This window comes from Podarcis muralis, chromosome 5, assembly GCF_964188315.1.
Source record: "Podarcis muralis chromosome 5, rPodMur119.hap1.1, whole genome shotgun sequence".
In the NCBI taxonomy this organism is placed as follows: domain Eukaryota; kingdom Metazoa; phylum Chordata; class Lepidosauria; order Squamata; family Lacertidae; genus Podarcis; species Podarcis muralis.
Genome location: NC_135659.1, coordinates 88,936,590 through 88,955,341, shown reverse-complemented (window position 1 = coordinate 88,955,341; position 18,752 = coordinate 88,936,590). Strand labels below are relative to the sequence as shown.

The 18,752-nt window shown below is 45.6% G+C and overlaps 1 protein-coding gene across 4 annotated transcripts in view; it reads right to left on the bottom strand.

The window, feature by feature from the left end:
- The window catches only part of PHACTR3 (phosphatase and actin regulator 3), a 214,040-nt gene extending 196,908 nt beyond the window's left edge, over nt 1–17,132 (bottom strand). For all 4 annotated transcript variants that reach the window (XM_028735353.2, XM_028735355.2, XM_028735354.2 and 1 more), the window contains exon 1: nt 16,984–17,132. In XM_028735353.2, coding sequence (XP_028591186.2) covers nt 16,984–17,092 — 109 coding nt within the window. In that variant the 5' untranslated portion in view covers nt 17,093–17,132. The remainder of the gene's footprint in view (nt 1–16,983) is intronic.
- Nucleotides 17,133–18,752: the final 1,620 nt, after the last annotated feature.

The following is an 18,752-nucleotide window of genomic DNA, read 5'->3' as shown; positions in this document are numbered from 1 at the left end:
ATCCAATGAATCTCAAAGTGGTTTACAAACAATAGATAACAGCAACATCATAAAAACATAGCAGAGCATCACAAATACAGCCCAAATCGTGTGAAAGAATCGACAAATCATCAGTTTCAATCTCCAAGACACTATTAACGAACAGCAACTGGAAAGAATAAGCTAAGAGTACAGCGGAAGTCATGTTATTAACAAATCAATAAGGCATTTATACTCTATAAAGCAATGTTAACAACTACAAAAAAGCAACTGAAAAAATGAGCTAAGCGCTGTTAAGTTCATACGCACACTCTCCATAACTCAAAATCATTTGCTCTGTTCAGTTCATAAAAATGCACATAAAACACACATGATGCCCATTGTTAAGCCAGTTCAGCCAGATGCTCAGACATCACTGTTCCTGAGTACAGCACCTCCCAAAGGACGTTGGGAGTAAAATACATGTTTCAGTAATGGAACTCAGAGCCAAAATAGAATGTTGGGACCTGTAAGAGTATAAAAAGAGTCCTGCTGGAACAATCCAAAGGCTCGTCTAGTCTAGCATCCTGATCTCATGGTGGTCAACCAGATTCATATAGGAAGCTTACAAATGGGACCAGAGCAAAACAGTGCCTCTCTTCACCTTTTGATTCCCAACGACAGGTATTCAGGATATGCTCCGACCATGGAGGCAGAGCATAGCCACTGCAGCTAGAAGCCATTGGCAGGCTTACCCTCCACAAATCTGTCTAATCCCCTTTGAAAGCCATCCAAGTTGGGGGGCCGTCACTCATAGAATCACACAATTGTAGAGTTGGAAGGGACCCTAAGGCTCATAGAGTCCAACCCCTTGAGATGCAGGAATATACAGCTGTCTCATACAGGGATCAGCACCACACTCTAGCCAACTGAGCTATCCAGGATGAATGCAATGGAGATGAGCATTGCAAGACTCCCAAATCAGTACTTCGAAGCTTGGAGATAACAGTCTTGACACCATCACTAAATTCAAGCTTTACAGTAGGAAGTGAGGAAAGATAGCACATATAATAGCACTAAGGGCTTCTATTGAAAGGAATGTGTAATATGTAGGGAATGTGAGACATCTGAGGAAGCCCTGAGTTACAGGAGTTTTATAGTTTCCTAGGACTAAGAACCCCCTTCATGGATCACTGCCTTGCCGTGGCGAAGGGGCTTGAATAACTCAGAGAAGCTATGAACTATGCCGAGCAGGGCACCCAAGATGGACAGGTCATAGTGGAGAGTTTAGACCAAACGTGATCCACCTGGAGGAGAAACCGGCAAGCCACTCCAGTATCCCTGCCAAGAAAACTCCATAGACAAAGACAACAGGCATATAAAAGTTATGATGCTGGAAGATGAGCCCCTCAGGTCGGAAGGCGTCCAACATGCTACTGAGGAAGAGAGGAGGACAAGTACAAGTAGATTCAGAGCTGATAAAGAGACTCTTGGGAGACTCTCCATTCTTAAGGAAATCAGCCCTGAGTGCTCACTGGAAGGACAGATCGTGAAGCTGAGGCTCCAATACTTTGGCCACCTCATGAGAAGAGAAGACTCCCTGGAAAAGACCCTGATGTTGGGAAAGATCGAGGGCACAAGGAGAAGGGGACGACAGAGGATGAGATGGTTGGACAGTGTTCTCGAAGCTACCAGCATGAGTTTGACCAAACTGCGGGAGGCAGTGGAAGACAGGAGTGCCTGGCGTGCTGTGGTCCATGGGGTCACGAAGAGTCGGACACGACTAAACGACTAAACAACAACAAAGGACTAAGAACAAGATGGACATATTAATGGCACTGGAAAACCTCCATAGAATTATTTTTTATTGGTTCCTGAAGTCCAGTGTGTGTGGTTATGAATTAATCCTACCGGGCCAACCACTTTGTATACAATTTGTCTTCCCTTGCTCAGAAGACAAGATCAGATGCCTCTTGATTAAGATCATCTCTGTGAAATATTTATGTAGATCCAAACATTTAAGCTATTGACTTCTTTCATGTAGTTAAATGATGTGATCCCAAGGGCACATATAAATTGGGTATGCATTATGTGCAATAAATCACCTTGAATTTTCAAGCAAACAAAAACCCGAAAACAATCAGCGGTGAACTTAATGGGCACTGAGGATCCTCCTTGTTATTATTTAAGCTTAAGTTAGACAGGATGTAATTCAAAGCTCTCTGTTTGAGCCGTACTTAGTTGCTGCTATTTACAAGACAGGCATTTTTCAAGCGGCCGGGATTATTAATTCTAGATATTAATTGCATGCTGCAAAACCGACAATTTGGTCAGAAACAATGGAGCAAACGCTGTAGATAAATAAACTCGGAAGCCCATTAGCTGCTGCCATACTAATGGGCCATTGTGCATATTGGCTTTCAGAGCTAAAGGTTGGGACAAATGAATATTATATCTACTTAACTAATTACGCATGTAAACAATTTACAGCTCCTTGAAGAAAGCAGTATGAGAAAACACTTAGCAGTTGTTCCGCCAGCTGGATTTTCAAATGCTGCACAAGCATTAATTGACTCCCTACCGCCAGCATGCTTTCACTGATGTCCAGAACCTAATTTATAAATAGATTTTATGATATGGTTTCTCTGTACCCAACAGGTACATGAAATCAAACAATGTTGCCCACCAGTTGTTGCATGCATTTTAATGTTACCTCAGTTGAAGAACGTGTCTTACAAGACAATCCTATATGTCTTTGCTCAGAAGTAAGTCCCACTGAGTTCAGTTGGGCATACTCCCGTGTAAATGGGTATAAGATTGCAGCCTTATTTTATTCCCCCCCCCCCCAATGTGGCTTTGCGTTGAATAGTTTAATTTTAGAGTGGAAAATTCCAGAGACAATAGACCAGCAACAAAGCCTATCTAGATCTTTCTTTTTCCTTCTTACAAGAGTGAGCTCTGCTCATGTCATGACTCACTTAAATCCTGTCTGTGTCTGGCTACATGTGCAAATGCTTCAGTGAATGAGAAATATACAGTGGTACTTCTAGTTGCAGACACGATCTGTTCTGGGGTGCCATTTGCACCCTGAAAAGTCCTCAACTAGAGCAGTGCTTCTGCAATAGAGCGCTTCTGCACATGTGTGAAGTGCGCAGAACACTTCTGTGCATGCGTGAAGTGTGCAGAACACTTCTGCGCATGCATTGCAGAACGCTTCTGCTTGTGCACGCATGGCAAAACCCGGAAGTATACACTTCCATACACTTTACTGCATTCACAAGCCGAAAAGACGCAACATGAACCTAACGTAACATGAGGTATAACTGTATCTGATCAGGACCCAAACAGATTGGCCAAATGCAAGACTCCAGGCGCAGTTCAAAAGTTGTGGGTCTGTCCAGTAAGACACGTCTTAGGCTCTTCAACCAATAAGCTCTGGGGCAGTTCAGCTGATAGAGCATGAGATTCTGAATCTCAGGGCTGCGGGTTCAAGCTCAACTTTGGGGGAAAGTTTCCTGCATTGCAGGGGATTCGACTAGATCAGCAATTCTCAACCTGTGGGTCCCCAGATGCTGTTGGACTACAACTCGCATCATCCATGAGCTCTGGCCTTGCTAGCTAGGGATGATGAGAGTTGTAGTTCAACATCTGGGGACCCACAGGTTGAGAAAGGCTGGAGTAGATGATCCTAGTTGTCCCTCCCAACTCTATGATTCTCTATGATAGGGCTGCCTTTACCATAGTAACACAGGAAATTGCCTTCTACTGAGTCAGACCATTGGTCCATCGAGCTGCTATCCCTGTTTGTGACCATTGTCTCTCATGGCTGTTGCGCTGCTGCTTATGAGCTACTTCACTCCCCAGCTCCTTCTGCTTCCTCTTTTCTGGATATAAGTCGCATCCCAACCAATCAGGGATCCTGCAGGAAGCAGCGTGGTGTGATGACACTACATAGCCAGTCAGATTTAGCTATATGAGACCACTGAGGTCAAGCAAAGGCAATCAACAGTGAGGGCAATGTACCGTATTTTTCGCTCTATAAGACACACCAGACCATAAGACGCACCTAGTTTTTGGAGGAGGAAAACAAGAAAAAAAATATTCTGAATCTCAGAAGCCAGAACAGCAAGAGGGATCGCTGTGCAGCGAAAGCAGCGATCCCTCTTGCTGTTCTGGCTTCTGGGATAGCTGCACAGCCTGCATTCGCCCCATAAGACGCACACACGTTTCGCCTTACTTTTTAGGAGGGAAAAAGTGAGTCTTATAGAGCAAAAAATACGGTAAATGAGCAGTCAAACATTATCGCTAGGTGTGCTGGAAAATAATCAAAGAATGGAGGCATTTTTTTTTTCCAGAACAACTAAAAATATTCACATGGGGATGCACACACAAAGAAACTAGTGAATAGTTTCAGCTGAGCTTGCACCCTCCAATGTTTCCTGCTTTGCAGGGGGTTGGACTCGATGGCCCTTGTGGTCTCTTCCAACTCTATGATTCTATGATTCTATGTGACTGCCATCCACGCAGAAAATGCAAACCCGAAGACTAATCTTCAATATATAACAATTTCAAGAACAGCTTCTAGAATGTACACTGTGTCACAGCCCTGAGAACAAAGCATCTTTCATTTACTGTTTATTCCTTGCCAGGGTTGAGTCTTTCCAAGATCTGACTGAAGAAGTTGTATGCACGGCAGCGGGGGCAGGAGAGGTTGCGGAAACATTTGCATGCAGAGCCCAAACATCATCTGCTCTTTATCATCCCTGTTTGGCACAAAAAGGGGACACAGTGCATTTGTCTTCGCGGAGGGCACTCTGGCATCTGTGGCATTGTACTGAAACAGCAGCTGAAGGGTGCAGTGAGAAGAAAAGTTCTTGTGTCACACTAGTCGTGATTGCACACTTACAGACAGCAGGGAGGAGCCATCAGGATGAGTAAACATGGAATATTGCAGGCGTGTCCGGGACACCAAAAAAAGCTCAACAACTTCTGTGTCCGGATGTTCACTTCTTGAAATATGGCAATCCTAGTTGGGTTCTGCTTGAAGGTTTTCCACATTTGGGTGTTCACTATGAGAATAGGATGCCTGATCCAGCAAGCTCTTCTCATCTTCTTATGGACTCACAGAGAAAATGTTATGCTGTTAGTAAGACTGTGAGCTTTGTGGCCCAATCCACTGTATTCCATGAGATTAGCCCCAGGTAAGGGTGTACAGCAGAGGCAGTCAACCTGGCACCCTCCAGATCCTATTGAACTCTAATTCCCATCAGCCCTAGTAAATAGTCAGGGATGATGGGAGTTGTAGTCCAACAGGATCTTGAGGGCACCACGTTGGTTTACCTACTGTATCAGATTGCAGTCTTAATAGGCTGGCTTTTACCTGAGCAAAGTAATTTATTGAACATATGTATTTATTAATCAACATACAGTGGTGCCTTGCAAGACGAAATTAATTCGTTCCATGAGTTTTGTCGTCTTGTGATTTTTTTCGTCTTGCGAAGCACGGTGTCGGGAAAGTTTTGGAAAAGCTTCAAAAATCACCAAAGTCTTTAAAAACCTCAAAAAAGGCTACCACACCGCGTTCTATGAGTTGCTCCTCGAAGTCAAGTCGCAACTGTATTAACGGTGTTAAGAAAAAGGAAACAAACTTGCAAGACGTTTCCGTCTTGCGAAGCAAGCCCATAGGGAAAATCGTCTTGTGAAGCAGCTCAAAAAACAAAAAACCCTTTCGTCTTGCGAGTTTTTCGTCTTGCGAGGCATTCGTCTTGCGAGGTACCACTGTACTGTAAAATCACCCTTATGCAATTGTTTTACTAGAAAGAGTTTTATATATATATATACACAAAAAACTGTAATGGATTTGAAATTGTTTTTATATATAAAACTGCTTTAGATATGTTTTTATTGTTAAATCACTTCAAGATGTATACGAATTGACTCAGAAATGGAATTAAATAAAAATCAAGCAAATTCTTTTGAACTATGCAAATAGTAGGGGGACTTGTACTTACACAACTATTTTTTTGGCTTAAAATCATAGAAGCATAGAATTGTAGAGTTGGAAGAGCATGGAGGGCCATTCCTGCAATGAAGGAATCTTAGCCAAACATCCAAGACAGATGGCTATCCAACCTCTGCTTAAAAGCCACCGATGAAGGAGAGTCTATCACCTTCTGAGGGAGTCTGCCCCACTGTCAAACAGTTCTTACTGTCAGAGATTTCTTCCTGGTGTTTAGTTGGAATCTCCTTTCTTGTAACTTGAAGCCATTGGTCTGGGTCCTACCCTCCAGAGCAGGAGAAAACAAGCTTGCTCTTTAGATATTGGAAGATGGCTAGATGGCTATCATACCTCCTTACAGTCTCCTCTGTTCCTGGTGAAATATACCCAACTGCCTCAACCATTCCTCCTAAGGCTTGGTTTTCAGACCCTTTATCATCTTGGTTGCCTTCCTCTGCACACGTTCCAGCTCATCAACATCCTTCTTAAACTGTGGTGCCCAGAACTGGACACAGGACTCCAGGTGGGGTCTGACCAAGGCAGAATAGAGTGGGATTGTTACTTCCCTTGATGGGGACACTATACTTCTGTTGATGCAGCCTAGTGTCCTAGGAGTACTTTAATGCTGATTAGTTAGCACTATATATTATCAGTTCCAGTCAGAACATACAGAACAGATGTTCTCCGCCATGAAACTCTCCACCTACCGTGATAACACCATTTAGCTGAATTACCTTTGCTAATATCGAGATATTAGCATTAAAGCCACAGCCTTTACTGAATCCCAGTCGTATCAGAAAGCAATTAAATGCCTTTCCAGCATCTCCTCAAGGGGAAAAAATGATAATGTGGGTCTTCTGATGGCTCCAGGGATGAAGGAGTTTTTATTTAATCGTATTATACAGTTTCCAGTGGATTTCTGCTCCCAAGCCGACATTAAATTAAAGTGGCTAGTGGAATCCCTCTTATGTGGAAGGATCAGAATGCATGCCGGGATTCAGCTGTGTATCTGGAGTCCAGATGTTGAATTCTGGGCATGCTGAAAGGAGAAATGCTTTGACATCACAGCATGAAAGCTACCAAAGTGAGAATATTTACCATGAGAAAATCATCTGTGTAGATGACAAGAAGTTCATCAATTGATGCCCATCTAATGATGACCTCCATGCGCGAATGGACCATCATAGTCCTAGCATTATAGGAATTTCTTACGACGTCCCAACACCCCAGATACAGTGCAGACTTTCAGATGTTTGTCATTGGGAGCTGCTTCATATGTACACGTGCATTGTTTGATGACCAAATCGCCAACTAATATTCTGCATGTGAAGGTGGTAGCCCTTGATAGTATTATCCTCCCTCAATTTGTCTATTTTTTAAAAGAAAAACAGCTATTCAAGTTGGTAGTCATCACTACATCTCATGCAAGCAGGGACGCAGGTGGCGCTGTGGTCTTAACCACTGAACCACTAAACCAACCGCTTGCTGATCGGAAGGTTGGCGGTTTGAATCCCCATGATGGGGTAAGCTCCCGTTGCTCTGTCCCAGCTCCTGCCAACCTAGCAGCTCGAAAGCATACCAGTGTGAGTAAATAAATAGGTACCGCTGCGATGGGAAGGTAAATGGCATTTCCATGCACTAAGGGTTCCATCACGGTGTCCCGTTGTGCCAGAAGCGGTTTAGTCATGCTGGCCACATGACCCAGAAAGCTGTCTGTGGACAAATGCCGGCTCCCTCGGCCTGAAAGCGAGATGAGCGCCGCAACCCCATAGTCACCTTCGACTGGACTTAACCATCCAGGGGTCCTTTGCCTTTTACCTTACCTATCATGCAAGCAAATCCCACAGTTTATTTGTGTACTGTGCAAAAAAGTCACTGGATGGCCCCAAGTCCTAGTATTATGAAAGAGACAGAAAGATGCTATGTGCATAACCTTATGCACCTCTATCATCTGCTGTTTTTGTAAAATAAAGCCCTGAACATGTTGTAACCTTTCCTCATAGAGGAGCAGCTCCATCCCCTTGATGTTTTTGATTGCCTCTTTCCAGCACTACAGGAATCTCAACTAAAGAATCCCTGACTGATGGCCACCCAACCTCTGCTTTAAAATCTCCAGGGAAGGGGAGTCCACAAACTCCCAAGGGAGAACGTTCCACTCACAAACAGCACCTACTGTCAGAATGTTCTTCCTCATGTTTTGACTGAACCTCCTTTCTGGTAACTTGAAGCCATTGGTTCAAGTCCTACCCTCCAGAGTTCTCTCTTCCATGTGGAAGCCCTTGAGATATTGGGAGATGGCTATCATATCTCCTCTCCTCTGTTCCAAACCAAACCATCCTCTGTACACATTCCAGCTTGTCAACATCCTTCTTAAATTTCTAAATATCTTAAATATCCTCTTAAATACTATTAAATATCCTCTTTGAGGCCAGGCAACCAAAACCTTACACAGAACTGTGGCCACCTTAGGAGGAGAATACACAGTACGATACACTTCCGGCGGGTAGGGAGATGGACATAGCCTCCAAAGGTGAAGAAATGCTTGTTATCAGATTTGGTTATCTTAGCCACAGGATCTACAGCAAATTATTATTTTACAACTAAGAACAACTTAAGGAACACATTAGGAACACAAATTAAGGGGCACGGTTTAATTTTCTAGAATTCGTCTACTGATCAAAGGTTGGCTTCTGTTTAATCTCTCCCTGCTGCCATTTCTCCTTTCTGTTTTTTTTCCAGCCCATTTCATGCCATTTTGTGATTGAACCAGAAGGTTTCTGGGCTCTTATCCCAGCTGATCCCAATGACTCAACTGTGTGTGACTTTGGGCAATTCGTAAAATTTGCGTGTGAGTGTCAAGGTCAACTCAGCCATGAAGCTGGATGAAATGCAGGGCCTTGCAAAAAGGCAAAAATTTGCATCAGAACGTAATCCCGCTGTACTAAATATACGGAAAAACAAGAGATTGCATCCTCTTGTTTTAATGTCATTAAAAGGCCAAAAGCACATGTCAAACACACACAAAGGCTTGCAGCTGTAGTTCAACCGCCTTTCTTGAGGACGCAATTCTGGAAGGGGTTGAGTGGGAGTGAAGAAGCAGCGGGAGGGAAGGGGTGTTTAATTATTTTCCCACCCACAATTTGCTGGGCTAAATTGCTTCCCCACAGTAGCTTTTCTCCCTGGGAAGTCTCAAATGCATGTATGAGAAGGAAAACGTGTTTGAAATCTTGGTGGGGGAGCCATTTCAGGGATGATTTGCAGTAGGAAACAGCAGGAAAATGGGTTAAGTACTTCCTCCTCATGCTGCTTCTCTGCTCTCAAACAGTCCCTTGCGAAGTGGACATTAAAGTTATGCCCATTTGCATGTAACATATAGTTTGATCCCTATTGACTACTGCCTAAAACTAGACCATAAAGGATACAATTTGGATGCTCAAGGTCAAAAAGAAAAATCCCAAGGCCTTTCCTAAACTGCAATGGGAAGTTGCCTTGGCTTATATCAATGCTCAAAACAATGTTTCATCTAGATCAATATTGTCTACACTGGCCTTCTTTGATCTTTGTGCCCCCAAATGATGTTAGACTACAACTCCCATCATTCCTGAACATTGCCTAAGTTGATTGGGGATGATGAGATTTGGAGTCCAACAATGAATGGAGACCCAAGCTTGAAGAAGGTTTGCCAAACTTCAGGTTCCCATCCCCTGCTCTCCAGCTTTCCAAGCAGGAGTTTCCCCAGCCTTTCTAGAGATGACAGGAATTGAAGTGGAAGCTCTTTTCATGCAAAGCATACTACTGAGCTACAAACCCTCCACAAAGAAATTATGCTTCATGTACCATAAAGTAAAGTTGTCACGATTCAGAGAACTCTTTCCCCTTGAGCCCACACCTTGAGAAAATCAAGGAGCTGTAGCTTATATAAGAGAGACACCAAATCTACTGCAACATATTCCATTTCCACGTGGAAGCTGTAATACCTCGCACCTGCATAGTTCACAGTCAACATTGCCACATGGTTGAATTCAGAGCTGGCATGGAAAGCCTTCCATCTGATCAGCCCCTGCCACATCAAATTGTTTACAAATGGTCACAGTTCCATGTGGAGTCGAACATGAGCCAAAGCACTGTTTGGCAGTGCTCACGTGGGCAGGACAAGACTGCCTAAGAAGAGCCCTGATGACTCACCAGAATTGGAGGTCTGTCATAAGAATGTGACTGTGGCTACATTCACATCATACCTTTGTGGGAATGTTCAGGGATGCAGGAGAGGATATATTGTTTGATTATAGCCTTTCCAACTTGTGTTAACAAATTCACAATTTAGCAGAGTAACATTCCCCTTTTAAACTCACAGCAGATGCGTTTGCTCAGGCTTGCTAAAGCCTCTATAATAACTGTTCTGGTGTTTTCCCCTTATTCCCTCATAAAAGATAAGACACGACACAGTCTTCTATAAAAGTATAAAAAGAGTTTACTCACATTCTGTTCACAATCGGATCCCAGAAGGCAGACTTAGCTTAGAAAAGTAACATACACCTGGAAACTATCTCATAAGGAGACAGTCCCTTTGTCCTCTCTTGGCTGAGAGCATCTTTGGCTAAGCAGATGTTGCTTCTTCGATGCATGTAGTCATAGAGAGAGAGATGGCTGCCCTGCCCTGTGCTTTTGTCGTTACCTGCACAGGTGAGGCCACACCCACCTCTAGTCACATGCAGAGGAAGTTTGTCCCAGCCCAGAAGGAAACAGGAAGTTTACCTGCTGGCTGGACAAACATTCCTCCCCATGTGTAAACATGTTCACTCTAGGAATGTTGTACTTGACTCCTCTTGTGTTTCACATCCCACAACCTTTAAAGCACCATGATACCACTTTAAACAGTCATGGCTTCCCCCAAAGAATTCTGGGAGCTGTAGTTGGTTAAGGGTGCCAAGAGTTGGTAGGAAGCTCTGTGCACTTCCCAGAGCTACAATTTTAGAGTTCCTAGCTGCATTTCAGTGGTAAAGCACATGCATTCAGCAATTACTTGGCCTCTCCCTTATGACTACTGCAATGCGCTCTACGTGGAGCTACCTTTGAAGGTGACCCGGACACTGCAATTAATCCAGAATGCGGCAGCTAGACTGGTGACTGGGAGTGACCGCCGGGACCACATAACACCGGTCCTGAGAGATCTGCATTGGCTCCCATTACGTTTCCAAGCACAATTCAAAGTGTTGGTGCTGACCTTTAAAGCCCTAAACTGCCTCGGTCCAGTATACCTGAAGGAGCACCTCCACCCCCATCGTTCAGCCTGGACACTGAGGTCCAGCACTGAGGGCCTTCTGGCGGTTCCCTCATTGTGAAAGTGAGGTTACAGGGAACCAGACAGAGGGCCTTCTTGGTGGTGGTGCCCACCCTGTGGAACACCCTCCCTTCAGATGTGAAGCAGCTATCTTCTTTTTAAAAGACATCTGAAGGCAGCCCCGTTTAGGGAAGTTTTTAATATTTAATGTTGTATTGTTTTTAACACTTGATTGGAAGCCGCTCAGAGTGGCTGGGGAAACTCAGCCAGATGGGCGGGGTATAAATTATTATTATTATTATTATTATTATTATTATTATTATTACTATATAGTGAGTTAGGAACAGCAGAACCTGCCTTTCTACCAAGTCAGACCAGAGGTCCATCTAAGTCAATGTCATCTACACTGACTGGCAATGGCTCTCTAGAGTTTCAGACAGGATTCTTTTCCCGTTCTGCCTGGAGATGCCAGGGATCAAAGCTGGGACCATCTAGGACATCTAGGACCAGAAGGTTATGTTTTCGTCTAGGGGCTGAGGGGGAACCAAGAGCCTCTGCTGAAGTTGTAATCACTGGCTGAGGTCAGGACTGTATTGTGATCATCAATGCCACGCACCAGGAGGGAACATGGGGGAAATTACCATGACAAAATGCAAAGGCAATTTCTTTTTGGCTGAACAAAGCGAAGCAGAATGTTTTGAATCTCAAAGCTATTGTGTGGGACAAATACTTTTCTATAAATGAAAAAAGAGAGCCTGGTTTAGAGAATAAAAATGAAAATGGTATTGGAGATAAAAGAGCATAAGAATATCTGAACAAGCAACCAAGGTCCTCACCCACAGCCTATTTTCAACAGCAGCCGGCTAGAAGCTACAGCGAAGCTAGGAAGCATCGGTCCTCAACTGTTGTTCGTCCCCAGCTTTTGGTACTCAGATAGACTGCTGCTGAACATGGAACTTCAATTTCGCTGCCAAGCATAATTGCCTTTCAGAGTCCTATCCTCAATAAATTTGTCCAATCCATTAAAAAAAATACCTAAGTTTGTGATCTTCAACATGTTCTTTCGGTAGCAAATTCCAAGAGTCAGTTAGGCCTATGCCAAATTACATTTTTTTGGGTCTGCAATGACCCTACTGCCATAGGAACACAGGAACTGCCTTACTCTTGAGTCAGACCATTGGTCCCATTATCCCTGTAGCTCATTATTGTCTGCCTGCCTATCCAGGATTTCCGTCAGGAGTTTATCCCAATTCTATCCAGGGATTCAACCCACACAGGTGCTTTACCACTGAGATTGCTACTCAATTCCATTAGCCACCCCCCACCCCCAATTCTTGCCTTAATGTTGTTACCGTTCATTGCTTTTATGCTTTGCCTTCTCCAAGAGGAGTCACAGGTCAGCTTAACAGCCCTAATTAAAACCTCTCAAAAACAGCCGCACATTCTACACAACCAAGAAAATCAATTGAAATCACAAGGAAACAACACCAGCTTTAGAAAACAGCAGCAGAGCACGACATACTCTCTCTTGCCGCACTGAACACTTAGCCACCAGGTGCATAAGTATGTTTCTAGGCAATGTCAAGATGTCACCAGGGCGAGGCGACCCGATCTCAGCTGGCAAAGACAGGGGGTCACCACTGAGAAGGCCCTGTTCTGCCTCACTGCCCACTATTCTACATAAAACAATTAAATCACCAAGTATAACTCGAAGCACAAACATACGCAATGCAGAGCCTGCTGAGTCAAGCAAAGGGCCCATCTAGACTAGCATCCTGTTCTCACAGTGGCCAAGCAAGTGCCCACAGGATGTCCGCAAGCAGGAGAGAAGCACAACAGCACTCTTCCTATTTGTGATTTCCAGCAACTGGGGAAATCAGATAATTTCCCCACTACATGTGAGCAGATTCATCTTTAACAGGCACTTGGAAGGCATCAGAGACAGTGATAAGTGGACTTCCCTGGAGAGGGTGTTCCACATACAGGACTCTAGAGGGGAAAGAAGGGCACTTATGGCATTACTGCCCCATAGACCATTGCCATCGATGGGACCATGAGCAATTGGGACCACAAGCAAACATTTACACACACTCAAGCACCCTATAGGTAAGAAAGGTACTTTAGTCTTTGGTTATTTTGGCTGGCCATTTCTCTTCTTTCTCCATATACTTTTGAAGAATTGTAAGCAACTATTGCTCCCATTGTTCCAACAGTTGCAAGTATTCTTTTGCCATCAAGTCAACGTATCTGCTAATGAGGAACTTGGATAAGCAAAGCAGGATGTGTTGCAGCAGACAGTACAGTCCTCATGATGTGGACACACAAGAGAGGTCTAGCCCCCTACTACTGGCATCTGAATCTGCACTTTGAAACAGAATTCTTTTAAGGCAGTCTTGAGCTCCAATGAGATGAGCGCAGCCTCCACGGAGGAAAGTGTGGTTGATTGCACTCATTAACTTACATGGGATTTTACTGATTTCATGTTAGATTATATGGACAGCAGAATGCAAACCGCTCCTGAAATTACAGAACACTGTAAAATTGCTTGAGTGTAAATCCTATTGACCTCAGTGTATGAACTCTTAAACAGAGGTGTGAAGGTTGTATTCTTAGTCAATTTCCTAATAAGCCTATGCAAATCACAGAAATTATGGAAGAGAAGACAAAACCGGCATTTATATAATGATATTCATTCGTAATTTATTGCAAATCGTTGTTTGGAGTTATGTGTGCTTTATTCTGTATATTATGGGGTGTTGCTTGTTGCTTTATTGTTTTGATCGCGGATGCCTAGAGTTGGTTTAAACATCATTTTCTTTAGGAAAAGCAACACAAAACAAGTTAATATTTGGGGGCAAAAAAAATTATCTTCCTTCAGGCAAATAATAAAAAAATGCATTTCCTCAAACAGATCTGTCCTTTAAAAAAGAAAAAAATATCACACATACAGCCTATCTATTTGCCAGCCTGCCAACACTGCTTTTCATTACCTAGAAACAGGCAAGAAGTGAGCGAAATTGAAATTAAGGGAATGTATGATTTCTGCAGCCTTCAGATGTGAAAGCACACAAATGAACATTCCTCTCATTCAGACACTATTGTCCCTTAGGGGGAAAGGCTAGCACTTTGTGCTAGTGACAGCCTTTGTTCCCATGACCTGGGATATATCAGCGTGGTTAGGCAGGAAAGATTCATCAGCTGTTCTCATTATTCCCTTAAATAAAATCTGTTTCCAGAGCAACAAGGATCCTCAATTATTAGACTGTGTAAAATGAAGCTTAAAGCCACTCAGTCCTCATTATTAACATGTTTGCATATTCTGACAGGCGGTGCCATCAGACAGATGGAATGACCATCATGAAAAGGAGAAGACAAATAAGAGAGAAGGACTCTAGCATGTGCTGGTTTAAAACACTGTTTTGGAATGGCCCTCAAACAGGATTTACTCTCAGATATCAGTACATCAGGACAGGTCTATAGCTGATACCTTGGCTTTGTGGGTGAGGGGAGAGATGGCATAAAGAGGTCTGGGGGGGGGGGGTTAATTGCATTTTTATGTATGGGGGGGAGAAGATGCTGCCTTAATGAGACACACTTGCTTTTAAAGCAGGTTTCCTGTTAATTTACTTTTCCTGAAAGTAATTGCACAATACCCCCCAAAAGCAACCTCTCAGTCAGTTTAAAGATTCAGAATATAAAGTTACCCATTAATTAAGGCAGTGAGGTAGACTATAAAATTGTGAGGGCAGGAATGTGTGTGTGTTGAGGAGAGTACTCAGAGCACAACTAGGGTATATTAAGTGAAGGGGCATAGTCTGATAATTTTCTTTCATTTGGGGGGGGGGTCTGTGTCAAAGTCAGTGCCCCCTCCCACATATCCCTTAGTTACAGACTTCCATGGGAGATTTTTCTGACGCCTACAATGGAACAGTCACTGCCTCTGTTGTGTTCAGTCAAGACCCTAAGTCAACATCTCTTGCACAAAGAGCCCATGACACTCAGCCTTGGCTCCTTGTGCATATCAGTCTGTTGGGTCCTGGGCTTCCCATCCAGCTGATTGTCATCTGAATTCCCCTGCCACACAATCCTGCCACGAAAGCACCCTGTCAAGTTTGGTCCCGTTTTTGTTGTGTGCGCATGTGTTTAATTTCACACCGGCCACAGGAAAGGGCTCCCTTCCCAGAACCAACTGTTCTCGCAATTAACCCACCACCGCACACACACAAAATCCCAAACACAATGCCTTGCTGCTGCTGCTGCTGCGCTCCTTTGAGAACCCCAGTGTGTGAGTCACTGCTAGAATTCAGTGGAAAGAGTTTTATGCTTCAAAAGGAGGAGAAAGTGAAGGGGAGGGCTTGTTGGTGGTGAAAGCCTTCTTCTCTCACACTTATAAATAGAAAAATGGGGTTGCAGACGTCAAGCTCCCCCACCCCCACTCCCAGCCTCTCTCCCTCTCTCTTTCAACACTCGCTGTTGTGTTTCCTACTTCTTGGTGTGTCCCGAAAATTGCTTTCTCGATGGGGTGGGCCAGAGGGTGGGATTGGTGACTTAATTATTACTCTGCTTGTTCCATCTCCATGGTGACTTCTCATGCCAACAGCTGATCCCCTCCCACTCTGTGAGACAACCTTCTCTTTCTCTCTGTTGTAAGGGGCAAGTCAGGCACATGCCCAAGCTTCGATTAAATTGCCCAGGTAAATTAGGCTATGTGTGGGAACCGACACAGATCAGCTTAAGCAACCCAGCTCTGTCCTGACTGCTCTCAGCTCTTGGATGGTCTCACAAGGAGCAGGCAGTGTTGATTTTAGCCATTTTATTTTCAGTGTGTTTGCATGCCTGTAGGCTGAGAGGAGTGGGATGGGCTGGATGTCGTGTGGGGTGAGAGCGAGACAACGGAGCTTAGGCAACTTTCCAGGATAAAGCAGCTCTTGTCACTTTGGACTGAGCATCCCTCTCCAATGATGGCACAAGGGAGAGGCCAGTCTCTTCCAACTGCAGGCAAAAAAAGCAGGGTGAACTAATATTATTGACTAGCATCTTCCCAAGCAGGTGAACAGCATCAGGTAACTGTCAGCCAGGTGGAGCCTGAGATCACCTGTTCTGAGTTTTTACTGCCTGAGAGGCCCGGCCATGACTGCTTGCCCTCTGATGCAGAACTCGTGGAGTTGGAAATCTGGTCTCTGCCAACGACTTCCTGAGCTGCCTTGGGCATGTCCCTTTCTCTCTGCCTCGCTTCCTCATTTGTGAATAAGACAGCCTGTTTCAAGGAGGAAGGGGTACTGAGAGAGGACGGAGTATCCAAGGTTTAAGGAAGCTTGCTGCCCAGTAAGAGGGTGGCTGAAAAATTTTGGGGAAGAATCCTGGCTCTTTCCCCCTTGCCCTCCTCTGAAATGCTTCCTTCAGCTGGCAGAGGGGAGCGTTGCCCTTCCGAAGGGCCAGGATGGGGAGAATGCTCTCATGTAATCCTATTTACAGCTAAGCCACTGCATCATTTCAGGACTTACTGCAGAGAATATGTTCCTAATTTTCTTCTGCCCTCCCTTCTCTGACAGGCTTATTGCCAGATTGGCAGATGCGAAGACACATAGACACACACCCATTCCCGATCTGTTTCCCTCTCCCTCTCTCTGCCTCTACGACTCTCTCCCATTCCTCACCACCCAGCCCACATCCTCTGCTATACTGGGAGGAGGAGAAGGAGGGGCGGGGAAGAGAGAGAGAGAGAAAGTCCCGCTTGCATTTTTACCTTGCTGCTCCTCGGCGTCAGTCCCGGCGGTGTCCCCGAGGATGCTGGGGTCGCTTTGTGACCTGCCTCTGGGGAGAAAACAGCCAGTTCCTTCTTCTGATGCAGCCATGAGGGGGTGGGGAAGGGAAGGGAGGGGAGGGGGTGGGGAGGGGAGGGGGAGGGGGAGGGAGAGAAGATCTCAGAGGCCGGAGGAGGAGGAAGAGGAGGAGGAGGAGGGAGAGGCGCTCATGAAACCGGAGGCAGCCCAAGGTCACGACGGGGAAGGGGGTGAGCCGCTGGTGGTGGTGCAGAGCGCGCCTCTCTTCTCAGCCGGGGAGTCCCAGCAGCGGGAGCATGCTGGCAACCAGCCTCCTCCTGCAAGCGCCCCGATGCCAAGCAGTCCGCTGGCACCATCCAGATGCAGGGATGGACGTCCCTCCCAGCGCCTGGGGGATCCTAGGGCTCGGCGGGGCGCTGCAGAAGTTTCTTCCTGGGCATCTTCTCCTCCGGGTGGCGAAGGCTGGCTTCACGCTGCCTTGGTCAGAAGGAAGGCAAGGGGGATGGATGGCAGGTGAGGTGAAGGGAGGAGGTCGAAGTGAGCCAAGTCCTAGGCTCAGGAGAAGTCTCTTCCCATATCACGGCCAGGCAGAGGAGAAAAGGCAGGCGAAAATAAAATAAAGCACGCGCACCCACCCTCCTTGGAACTGCTTGCTTGCTGCTGCCGCTGCTCTTCTTCTTCGCGCATCTGTTGGGAAACAGAGGGATTCTCCCATCATGCCCTGCGAGAGTAGGTGTGACATCACCGGGGATGGGGGGAGAAGGAGAGGGGGGTAGAGAGGAGGGAGGAGGAGGGGTCGTGGGTGGGAGAGAGCTTACCTGCACTGCACAAAAGAGGAGGAAGGAAGGAAAGGAATGAAGAGCAGCAGGTGTGCGCGAGAGGCGGAGGCCTCCTGCCTTCTCCGACCTGACACCTTCACACGCCCCTGACGAGGAGGGAGAGGCGAGGCGAGGCTGGTGGAGATCCCGGTGGCAAGACGCAAGAGCTGCCTGCGCTTCAGACTTCATGGCACACGCACGTTCCGGCACACATGGTCGCGGCGGTGCGGGCCATGCGTTTCCCTTGCCTAGACTTTCTCTAGACCCAGGCAGGGTGTGTGTGTGTGTGTGTGTGTGTGTGTGTGTGTGTGTGTGTGTGTGTGTGTGTTTTGGTAAGGATCCTGTGGAACTGGAAAGGAAGAGATGTCTAGCATCCAGGAAGCTGCCTGATACGGAGTCAAACCGAGAAGCTCAGTATTGCCTACACTGAGTGACAGCTGCTGTCCAGTTTTTCAGGCAGGAATCTGATCAGTGTGGCGCTGATAATGCCAATGTTGCAGGTTTGCTCCAGCTGCATTGCAGGGGGTTGGACTAGATGATCCTCGGGGTCCCTTCCGGGGTGGTGGTGGTTGAATTTGGGACCTGCTGTGTTCAAGGCAGACGCTCATTTGCTGGGCTAAGACCCTTCCCAATCTGCAAACCCATCTTTTTTCTCAACCGCTCCTCAGAATGGTGGGAACACTTGGGAAAGCCCATCCTCTTTCTCACACACTTATTGATTGATTGATTGATTGATTGATTGATTGATTGACTGGCTGGCTGATAGATAGGCTTACATATAATAAGCTTGGTGGTGAACACAGCACATGACACCCATAAAAGCAGCATCAATATACTCATTCAACATGCAGCACACAGTCATGGTCACTGTGTGTTGCTGACCGCATGTATGCTGTTTGGGGAGTGCATTCCTG